General features: G+C 42.5%; 1 protein-coding gene across 1 annotated transcript in view; it reads right to left on the bottom strand.

Annotated features, from left to right (window-relative positions):
• Positions 1-804: 804 nt before the first annotated feature.
• LOC139663617 (polyprenol dehydrogenase-like) overlaps positions 805-12,185 on the bottom strand; it is a 32,232-nt gene continuing 20,851 nt past the window's right edge. The window contains exons 4-7 of the mRNA XM_071542340.1: positions 7,905-8,006; positions 6,573-6,780; positions 5,111-5,318; positions 805-984 (exon numbers count right to left, since the gene is read on the bottom strand). Of these exons, the coding sequence (XP_071398441.1) occupies positions 805-984; positions 5,111-5,318; positions 6,573-6,780; positions 7,905-8,006 (698 nt within the window). The remainder of the gene's footprint in view (positions 985-5,110; positions 5,319-6,572; positions 6,781-7,904; positions 8,007-12,185) is intronic.

Raw genomic sequence — 12,185 nt, 5'->3', positions numbered from 1 at the left:
ATGGCCAGACGGTATCGACACCCAGCGCGTTGATGACATCACATTCCCCCACCACGGATCAGATCAGTGTCAGTGTGTAGGAATGTGTGTGTGTGTGTGTGTGTGTGTGTGTTAGGGTTCGACCGATAGGGGTTTTTGCAGATGTTTTGCGGATTGAAGCTAGCGAAAGCTGATATTTTGTGCTGATGTTCAATATCTTTAAATTTGACCGATTCAGTGTCAGGGTGGAAAAGCCTCTGAAGCAGCATTCTGGCCATCATGGGACACTAAAACTCTCCACTGAAAGCCAGACTAATGAAATTCTCTTAGGTGGGTTAGCAGCTCCTTAAGGCAGGGTGAGGCAGGTTTCATTGCAGGTTTTACAGACTGACACCCTGAAGCTGTGGAGTCAAATCCTCCCACACCAAACTGGAATGATTCTCTGGTCCGACATCTGATATAAAAATAATAATAATAGAAACATATCGACTAGCTGATATATCGGTCTAACCCTAATGTGTGTGTGTGTCTGTGCATGTATGCCTGCTCACAGTGAGAAAAAAAAAGAGTCTTCTATCCCCTGTAGCCCTTCTTTGGCGGGTCTGGGAAGAAAGAAAAAAAAAAAATAAATAAAAAAAAGAGGGGGCTGGTCTTTACTCCGAAACAACCAATCACAGTTCGGCGGCGGTGAACTTAAATGGCTGCTGACACCTCGCCGTGAGATACGGAGCGGACGGAAAAGAGCGCGAGAGGACGGAGGGGTCGGTCAGAGTCCGGGTTTTAGCCTGGGTCCAGGTCCTGTTAGTCCGTTGCTTTAGACTGGTGCTACTGCAGGCCCAGCAGTCGGCGGCCGGCTTCCCATAGGCTCAGCTGCAGCCGGGGGTCGGAGGTCGCCGGCGATGTCATCTCCCTGCGCCCGTCGGCCCAGCAGCCCCCTCCGCCCTCCCCCTCCAGGGCGGGCGACAGGGCGGTGTACAGCACGGTGGCAGCGCCCTCTGCAGGAGTCTGGAGGAGTGCACACACACACACACACACACACGCACACACACACACACACATGCACGCACGCACACACACACACCACACACACACACACACACACACACACACACACATGCACGCACGCACACACACACACACACACACACACAGTAGCCTTAATTGAAAAAACATGTGACATATCAATGATACATAAACATCAAAAACAAGTGGAGTGACTGCCGGATGACAAGTTCAACAATAAGTTACCAAAGCACGGAACAGGCCTGAGTGTGTGTGTGTGTGTGTGTGTGTGTGTGTGTGTGTGTGTGTGTGTGTGTGCGCGTGTGTGTGTGTGTGTGTGAGTGCCAGAGGAGCATTGATGTCACTGTATGTTAGCATCAGTGAAAACAAGGCTCAGGGTGTGTGCCTGCGTGTGTGTGTGTGTCTGTAAGGATGTGTGAGTGTGTGTGTGTGTGTGTGTGTGTGTGTGTGTGTGAGGATGTGTGTATGTGTGTGTGTTGTAACAATGATCTCTGTGTCAGCTGTGAGACCAGAAGCAGGTTTCAGAGAGCAGAGAGGGGATCATATCCTGGGAGCATCAACAGTACACTTGCCTATTCTGTGTGTGTGTGTTTGTGTGTGTCTGTGTGTGTGTGTGTGTGTGTGTGTGTGTGTGTCAGTCTGTCTGAGCAACTGGGCTCCACAATATGGGCAAATAATTAGAATTTTGATTGTTTTCATGAATGAATTTCTTGCAGTGCTAAATATTGCGATATGAGCGATGATACAAGCGAACACAAACTTTTCCTTCATAATTTGTTTTGCAATCTTTTATTTTTAGAGCGTTATTTTGAGAGTGATTTTGTTCAGTTTGCATAAAATGAAAGATTTTCTCCAACATGTAACTTGATTTGCAGTCTTCTATTGTTATTATATATAAATATATACACTGTTTATATATATTTTACTGTTGTTTTAATTACTCTGTGCAGTTGTCGTTTTGTATTTAATACTTTTTTCTTCTTTATTTTACTGATTCATGTTTTTTATTTATTGGTCAAATTTTTATTCATTTTGTAAGGTGTTTTGTAACTGTTTTGTTGAGTGGCTCAGTTTATTATAATTACTATTATTCTAAAATAAAATAACAATTTCTACCCTAGTAGCCTGAATTCTTGCATGACAGCATGTATCTGTGTCCACCAGCTTGCCTGTGTTTATGAGTATATGTGTGTGAGTGTGTGTGTGTGTGTGTGTGTGTCACACGGGTGGCTGTCTTTCACATGCCCTCCCAGATGCTTCCCCGATATCAATATGAAAGGCCAGATGATGCATTGTTCTCAACGTGAGGACCACAGCCTCTGAGCACATTATGAAATTACACACACACACACACACACACACACACACACACACACACACACACGCTTCTAGCCTTTGGCTCTGCTCTGGGCATGCACTTAAATGTTATGGCCTGAGATGAGAGGTGTTTTAACAGACCAGTGTCCGTGTGGTGTGTGTGTGTGTGTGTGTGGTTTGTCAGTGAGTGTGTGTTAATGTGATTAATGTGTTTGTGTATGCGGGGCAAAACCACCCAAAAGGCTATGCTTGGAGGCAACTGCCTGTGACAATTACACATTTGCACATTTCACACACACACACACACACACACACACACACACACACACACACACACGTCTCCTTCCATTACGTCCCAGGGACATTAACAGTAGCCTGAGGCCAATGCTTTAAGCTGTGTAAGAAATATTTAAAAATATCCACACTGTGAAAAGCCTGCTTTAATTTTAGCAGCACTTCCAGTTTCAGTCATGTGGATTGACTATGCATGTGTGTGTGTGCGTGTGTGTGTGTGTGTGTGTGTGTGTGTGTGTGATCTTGTGTAATGAATTGTTGAACAATGTCTGCAGTAGAGTTCATTGTTTCAGTTCACTGTGGTTCACCAGTACAGTATGAGTCAGATCTTAAACCAGATTTAACATTACAGCTCCTATCCCTTTCCAGGAAGAAAGGTCATTTGGACTCTAATGTTACTGGGTTATTGAAATATATGGAATATGTCTGTTCAGAGGACTGGTAGGGTTTTGATAAGTGAGGTGGGATGCACATATGAGGGATTGGTGCCACAAACATGGCTTTTGATGAGATCTACAGTATCTTATCCTACTGAGATCACAGCCAAATGAGGCATCAAAATGTCTTTGTCTGATTTAAACTTCAAATGGGCGGAAGCAGTTTGGCTCTGTTGTAAAGTTAATGAAAACCTTCCTAAGCTCTTTTGGCTGCAAGCTCTTGATATGCGCTTTATCACTGCTGTTGGATGGAAATCTGGTATTTCCATAAAGGCAGCTTTTCAGGAATTAAGACAAATACAGATTACGTCCGATCCCGTGGCACAGCTGTGGCGATGATAGTTCTTTCTTAATATGAGAGGATTGCCGGGTTCACAGATAAGGTGTGAGGATTCATAGTCCAAGTTAGATTTGCACAACAATACAACCTTTACTTCCGTTTATTAATGAGATACTGCTCAATAAAGAACAGACATGATTTTCTCAAGTGGTCTACAACACAGTGAGGCAGTTTGATACTGTACAGACAGACCCCTGACCGGCTGACCTGAATTTGCATCTTGACGACCAATTCAATTTTTTAAATTAAACAAATTACATACAGTAAATTATATTAGTTGAGTAGATTTTGTTTTAACATTTGTTTTAACCTGCTAAAATCACCTTACGCTAGCTAGTGTTAGCTAGCAGACACAGCTAGCATAAACAATTTGACAGTGAAAAGAGCGCTACTAAGGACATGAGGCATAATGTTAGCATATTACTAATACTTAAACTATTACATTAACAACATGAACTGAAAGGAACACTACTAAGGATATGAGGTATAATGTTAGCAAATGACTAATACTAAAAATATTACATTAACAACATGAATCACCAGACTGCTAACATTAGCGTGGATCAACATCATGAATGTTCCCTTCAGTCCAGTTGCTGTAGCTTTTCATTTGGACCTTCTCCAGCTCTGCTCATCTCTCCACCATAACAAAGAATAATTTTAGTGTATATTTCATTTTTTTTAGTCCAAAGCAGCGTTTCCGTTATCCGGTAATTACTGTTTTTTTACCGGTAAAATCTGTTGAAGTCCGACATATTTAAATCTTTCCGGTCATAATGTCCGGTGAAAATAATTCCCTCTAAGCACAATTACTGGAACATTGTGCTCCTTGTTTTACTGAGACTGAGTTACAGCAACAGGTTGAGTTCTACTCCCAGTCTATCTCCTGACCTGCTCCCGATGAGAAGCTTTGAGTCTCTTTCAGTAAAGTAATAATGCACTACGTGAGTTGATTTAAGTGACATGAGACACAACTGGGGAGGATTTACTAAATTGTTTTGAATGCAGCGTAATGTATTAACCAATCAAGGGCGATGTGTGTGTGCGTCGGGTGAAGGTAAGATGCCTTTCCAGTTTATTTTCATGACTTTTTGCTGGACTGTGCTTTTTACAAATTTACTGTGTTGTTTTTCTTGATTGTCGGTTGCGTATTTAGCAATTGGCAATGTGTGATGATGGTTAACGGGACATGCACTTTGCGCATTTGGCATTGCGTAATGGTGAAAGCATATGGCTATTTGGCAATAAAATACATGTCAGGAAGTAAAGTGCAAATTTTCATAGTAGATGATCGTATTTTTCTATTTTGCATGGTAACGTTGTGTGTGTGATGCACACACAAGAGAGATAGTGTTATGCACGTGAGTCTATTGACGGGACTTATTATATTTGGAATATAACGTATAAGCAAAAGTAGCCTACTTTTCGATAAAAAATATTATAAATCTACATGCCTTGATGATGTCATTCTTTATATAGCCTGCCTTTAAGCTCAATAAACACAGATAATATTTGACCGGAATTTCTCCCATTTGTCCGGGACATTGAAATCTTCCAGGTACTTTCTAACGGAAACCCTGGTCCAAAGACAGGTTGAGTTTGCCTCTTGTTTCCCTCTGCTCCGCTCTCTTCCTGGCGGGGTTTCCCACCCCGAGGATGACGTAAATAAAACATGGCCTCCGTGTGAATAATGCAAATGGCTGAAGGTGGCGACTCCTACCCTGAAAAGCAGGCGGGCGGCGGCGCTCTGTGCCAGGCGGAGGGGCGTCCAGAGGTGCCGGTAGAGAGCGGTGTCCACCATGCCCGGGTCCACGGCGCATGAAGTCACTGGGAACCCTCCGCGCCGCAGCTCCCGTTGCAGGTGGGAGGAAAATAACAGCTGTGCCAGCTTACTCTGACAGTAGGCGCCATGGGCTGAATAACACTGGCTGAAGAGAGAGAAAGCGGTAGAGTGTTTTGTCTCATATTTGTACTTGAACAACAATGAACTGTGGCTTTGTATGCATTTTGTTCAAATATAACAAAACACAGGTAATTTTTTGTTTTTCCATCAGCTTTTTCCTCAAAATCAGTTAATCATGTATGGAGAGTCAGGTATGCCAAATGACTTTGCATGCAAAAAAGGTCTTGAGTGATGTTCTATGAGTTATGTTTGCTGATAAAAAAAGGGCACATTACAATAATAGCATCTAAGATAGAGGTTCACAGCGTATGAGAGAACGCCATGAATCAGGGCTAATGATAAGGAAACATTGAATGATTTTGTTAACGGGGGGGGAGGTCACACTGAAAATGGAATAATCTGGCAGAAAACCTTAATTTTGCGGTTGTCATTCCATTTCTCACTTTAGATCCATCATTTCTGCACGTACGCCAGTTGACTGTTAATGGCTTCTGTTTCTTCCCCTGCAATATTCTTGTCTTTCTTCTGTGCTTGTGTATCCTTGTTCGCTGTGTCTACCTTATGCTTTCAACAGGCTTCTTGATTTGTGATGTCTTTTATCCGACTATACAACTTTTCATATTTATTCATGCCCTCTTTCTACTCAGGGCCCATGAGTAAATGAGAGCCTTGCCCTCAGTGTGATTGTCCTGTTTAAATAAAGGTTATAAATGAATGAATACACCTTATTCCACCCTGCTCTATGCACTGTAAATCAGTATATAAGGTAGTCATGCTTGTGTGCTTAAGTGCCTTTGTGTGTATACTGTATGTATGTATGCAAGGTCTTGTTGTCCTTGCAACTTGAATTGCCAAATTTAAGCAAATTTTAAAATGTCACGAAAAATAAAATGCAAATAGTGAATAATCGGGTTGCTGAACATAGAATGGAGCTAAGTCAGAAAAAACACCACAATTAAAATTCAAATAGTTATATATATATATTATATATATATATATATATATATACAGTATATATAAAAAATAGTATAGCATAAACTAAATAAAATAGTTTACACTATGTCAAGCAAGTATAAAAACTTTCTTTGAACTTGAAAGTTGACGTTTCCATTCAGCCTTTCTAGTTTGAAAAAAAAAATAACATAAAAAGTAACGAAAACAAGAAAACAGGCTAATATGCACCGTGATACTCTAAGTTGACAATATGTCTTTAATGTTTGTGTGTGTGTGTGTGTGTGTGTGTGTGCGTGCGTGTGTGTGTGTGCGTGCATCAGCCTACCTGCCATTTAAGTCATCTAGCCTGATCTCGCCGACCCGGTGGGCGGAGGAGGAGACGTTGACCACGCGGGAGCAGGAACCGCGTTTCCCACAATCCTTCAGCACGTCCAGGAGCAGCCAGGTCAGCAGGAAGTGGCCTAGGTAGTTGACCCCCAAGTGCTGCTCAAACCCATCTTTGGTCCGGCCCTCGGGAACCAGCATGACACCCGCTGACACACACACACACACACACAAGCAATTCATGCACACAAAAGCATAATTCAGTAATTGTTTGAGGATAAGTGTGGCTGTAGTCCAAAAATGGTGCATAATACCTTTAGGAAAAATGCCAAATCCTTAGGTAGGTCAGACGTGCTTGTTTTATTAAACATGCTAGATTCATGTACATACACTTAAACAGAGCAAACACAACACAGCACACACTCTCATAAAAATACAACACTCACCTTTTATTTAAAAAAAATCACAATAATACTCCTGTAATATGACCATAGGGACTTACAGTGTGACTGTGGTAGTCTGTGGTGAGTTTATAGTGACTTTATCATACTTTATGGTATTTTTTTTTATCTGTAGCATCACTACACTATTCCAATAGGGACTTACAGTGTGACTGTGGTCCTCAGTGAATGAAAATGGCGACGCAAAATCCTCTGGTAGGTCAGACGTGTTTGTGTTATTAAACGTGCCAGATAGAGGCTACTGTATGTGTACACCAGGGGCGGACTGGCCATCTGGAGAAGTCCCACGCCGTGTGTTAGTTCTGCCCGCCGGCTCCATACAGGTGTGTGTGTGTGTGTGTGTGTGTGTGTGTGTGTGTATGTGTCATCACATCTCACGATCTCGCCACTTTACTTTACTTTGTAAATCGGTATTGGTACATTCTACCTTTCGTACGCTGAGCGGACAGTAACAGATTGATAGTGTTGTGCATAAATGTGTCGATCTAACAGATGAACATTATGTTGACTTCAAGGTGCTGTCAGAAATATCAGAATTACGAGTTGATCGCACATGAACCATATAAAGAACAGATGATCCCCAAGTTGCTGAGATGTGACGTTTGTGGGCAGAGAGAAATGGAAACCTTGTCAACAACTAATGGCAAAAGTGATGTTTTTTATTATATTTTGAATTAAAATATATCATCCCACGTATAAAATCCCAAATTCATTTGAAAGATTCTGAAAAAGTAGGCCATATTATGTGTCCATATTGTGAGAAGCGGGGTGGTGGGTGGAGTATCTGTGGGTCAGTTGAGTTTTTTTATACACCAACATGACATGTGAACCTGACACATAGCGGTTGGCTGCGATGAATGTCCGTCACTCACCATTATTGACCAGGACATTTAGCGGCAGGCCCCGCCCCTTGAAGCTCTGTACGAATCGGCGGACAGACTGCAGAGAGGCTAGGTCCAGCTCCTCGAACTCCACTGGAATGGACACACACACACACACACACACACACACACACAAGACAGAGCCATTGTAAACGGATTATTTCTGCTAGCCATTTCGGTGGTAAGACATCAAAGCGTGTATTAATCATCTCTTACATTGGGCTCTGCGGCTCCTTACACTACAACACTGGCAGCGCTCCGCTCCCCACTCTCTCTCCGGCACATAATATCAAACCTAATACTTCCTCCTGAGCTCCATCAAAGCTTAACACACCGTTATATCAGGGCTAATGTGTGATAAGACACGGGAAAGAAAGCAACGGCCGGGCGCTGTTATCGTCGGAGTGTGAAAGTGAGCGTGAGTGTGTTGAAATTACTTTTGGGATGAAGAAATATGGAGCGTCTGACTATTGTGGACCCTCAGAAAGCCGTGCACGTGTTTCTCGTGCACACAACTGAGATGAACGTGCCCTTTAATGTCCAAGCGAGAGCTAAGATGATGTACGGTGTTGTAATAAACCTTTGCAATGAGAATTCCCTCCACTATGGCCGGTAAATGATAAGGGATTATATTGGATGGTGTCTGTCCCGGCACATCATCTCACTGCTCTAACCAGTGGGAGTGTGTGTGTGTGTCACAGTGAGTGGACCAGCACCAGGCTGTCAGGATCACTGTCTTTTTCTCCCCCGTCACCATGTTTGAGCGTGTGTGTGTGTGTGTGTGTGCATGTGCGTGTGTGTCGGTGTGTTTGTGTGTGAGTGAAAAAGTGCATGTATAATGTCTGTCCTGACGCTCACATGGGACCGCTTGCTGTCTTGTCTATGGAGCATGATGTGTTATGACAGGTTGAGCTGAGTGTAAAGTATCTGATGTCGAGTGGAACAGCGCTGTGTGCTCAGCCAGCTTCACTGTTAATATAATGATTCACAACATTTTCATTCAAATAAATAGCCGATAACCTATAGCCAGTTCAAAGTTTTTACATTTGCTGTTCTAAACACCCGGGGTCTGGTAGCTCTTTCCTGGGAAAAACACTTAGAATTTGTCTAAATTGGTGGCAGGATGAACTAGTGGTTTGAGAGGTCCCCCCCTCAGCTGGAGGGGCCCAGGTTTGATCCCCCATGTGTCCACACCTGCTGAGGTATGCTTGAGGAAGTCACCTAACCCTTATCTGCTCCAAGGACACTACAGCAGCCGGCTGACCCTGCACCCCAACCAGAGGGAGGGAAAATAATTTCCTCCCTCTGGTACTAATAGATCAAAATCACATCAAATTGCCAGCTGGGACAATATCACTGTGAATAGCAATGTGTTATAAGGAATCAGTATTAAAAAATGCTGTCGGTCATAACCGGTGTTATATAACTGCAATATTTCACACAGACAATCCCACACAGTATTCCCTGGTAAAAAGTAAAGGTAGAAATGCAATGAAATCCAAATAAATTCAAGGTTAGAATAATACTTCTGCAAATTCTGCTTAAAATTCAAACTGTTCAAACAAATTTGCCTGATTGAAACCAGAATTTCGCAGTCTCGCAATTCACTTCCGAGCCCCAGCTGGGCCGGCTGTGAATCGTTGTTTTTGGGCCCGCTCCTTTGTATCTTCCCCCTCTAACTCATTCCATCGTCGCCATAAATAAAACGAAGGAAACTCACTGCTCTTCTCCCTCATTGGCGGAGTGACCTTCCCACCCCACACAGGATTGCAGTCACTCCTTATCTTCGGCCGTAAATTGAAATCTCATCTCTTAAAGAAACGCTTTATGTCCTCTTCCCTCCCCACATCCTGCTCCACTGGCTTTTATTTCACTGCCTAGCACTTCTTCTATGAAACACAAATATTCCAGGCACACAGGAATATTTGCTCCATCCATTTGTCTGGGTGTGTAACTACTGGTTGCTTGTAATGTCGGTGATCTCGGAATTGAAGGTTATTCTACTGCTGCACTCATAAGTCACTCTGGAAAAGAAAGTCAGCTAAATGGCCCGAAAATGTAAATGAACTCAAACACACAATGATAACATGACTGGTGAGCAGACACTTGCATTGTCATCTTTGAAGCCTGAAGTCCCATTAGACTTTGCCGCTTTGCTTTGATTAGAAATGTAACTCAGAAGTCTTGCCTGCGACCCATTTGGAGACTTATCTCTCCAGACAGAATATTTATTGAGATAAAGAATCTGTCACCGCTGTGCGCTTTGGGTTGCTTTCCAATCAGAGCCGCATTACGTCGAAAGTGTAATTGCTACACTGAGAAGAGGAGGCACTTTGAAGGTAAAAAATAATTAATGGAAACACCATCAAAGGACGTCAAAACCTTAGCGGTGGAGATTAAACTGCTGAAAATGTTTACATTCTCTTTGTGAGCTGTTCGTCAGACTTAAAGGGTAACTTTGGTATTTTTCAACCTGGACCCTATTTTCCCATCTTTTTGTGTCTAAGTGACTAAAGGGGACAACTATTTTTGAAATTGGTCCAGTATTGAGCGAGATCGCTTCAGCCGGCAGCCGGGAAACGGGCTGCAATGTAATCCGACGGGGCAAATGCGAACCGTCAATGTACGTCCACTGTTTGTCCCCTTTAGTCACTTCGACACAAAAAGATGGGAAAATAGGGTCCAGGTTGAAAAATACCGAAGTTACCCTTTAAAATTCGGGTTAGCCTGACGTGGGTTTTTGAAGGCTGATACCAATATTTTTCCCACGGTGCAAGACATGAGCATAAGGAGCCAAATTCAGGTCAGTCAGTGAGTCAGACATTCATCAGACACTTAGCTCCTAACACCAATGGCGCTCTCTCACCTCGTACTGAGTGATGCTCCCTCGCCTGGTGGTACAGTCTAACTGATGGTCACACAGCAGATACTGAAATATCTAAGACCTTCACCCACTGGGCAATGTGTTGCTATACTTATATTGGGGTAGGGAAAGATTCAGCTTTGCAGTTAAACAAACAAACATGTTGTCCCCCAGGAATATTGCAAGCACTTCTTGGGCCAATCAGTAACAAAACACATCATCCCACCAAGTTTCATTAAAATCAAACCGGTGGTGTAGCAGTTAACTGCCTGGTGCCAAAGTACTACAGCACTATTGCACTAGTACCACCAGGGGTGTTTGGACCTTCGGGCCAATCACAGTGCTTAAAAACGGAAAAGTCCACCCAACCGGGAAGCCGGGCGACGTTAAACAATCAGACATTCTGTCTTATTTTCAGCCCATCTCATAACTGGTACCCTTGTACACAACAATATTCAATTTGTAAGCAACTCTCAACATGGTGTATTCATTTAGACCAGTGATAAGGAGTCATATCATAGCCATCTGCAACACTCCTCCAGCCAATCAGAATTAAGTATTCATCAAGGCCATTGTGTAATAAATATTATTTTGAGAGCTGTCATGTCATGTTTCCTCTGGCAGGGAGAAGGTGAGCCAGTTTTGAGGGAAGTGGCAGAAAATAGTTATAGCCAGGTGCGGTCTCCTTCAAATGGGGAAATGCTAGCAAAATATGAAACAAGTGTATTTGTTTTTTTAAAGGTATTGTTATCCATTCTATCAGTATCTTAGCAAGGACAGCAAGAGATTAAGGGAGCCAGGGTCAGGGAGACCAACCAAACCCCAAATCCAGACAGGACACTGCACCACCCATGGCTTCACTACAGCCTTTTTCTATGTTTATTTTATGTATGCAGCTGTTAGTGCTAAGTGTGAATCAAATTAGAATAATTATATAAAATAATTCAATTCAATAGATCTTTAATTTTATCAATTTAAGATTAACTGTATACTGTACAGTGTTTCTGTGAAAAGCTCTATTTGGGGGTAAAAAGGTCAACAGTCAATCACAATACCTGCAAGTTATCAGAGTATTTGTCATATGGCCTAATTTCTTTTTGAGGGTAAATAATGATAAAAAAAAAAAAAAAAAAAACACCATCAAATTGGGTTCCGGCAGTATAATGACTTGGATCCCTAAAAAGATCTTCAGTTCTACAGGTGCCAAGACTCATGCCAAATAATGTAAAAATGCATGAAACTGCACATAATGAACAAAAAAAAACTTCTGGTAGAGGAAACCCACACCCCTCTCCAAATGTCCCCACCACTTTAAAACAAAACTGACACCCTTGTCATCAACAGTTACCATCAGGATACAAATGTTTTAGCTGTGTGTAATGTTCTGCTGAGGATATTTTAGACTATTT

This window comes from Centroberyx affinis, unplaced genomic scaffold (assembly GCF_046629955.1).
Source record: "Centroberyx affinis isolate AG114_WGS23_722 - 3 ecotype Tasmania unplaced genomic scaffold, CSIRO-AGI_Caff_v1 ptg004051l_1, whole genome shotgun sequence".
NCBI lineage: Eukaryota > Metazoa > Chordata > Actinopteri > Beryciformes > Berycidae > Centroberyx > Centroberyx affinis.
The sequence above is the reverse complement of the archived record's forward strand: the minus strand, read 5'-3'. Positions and strand labels throughout refer to the sequence as shown.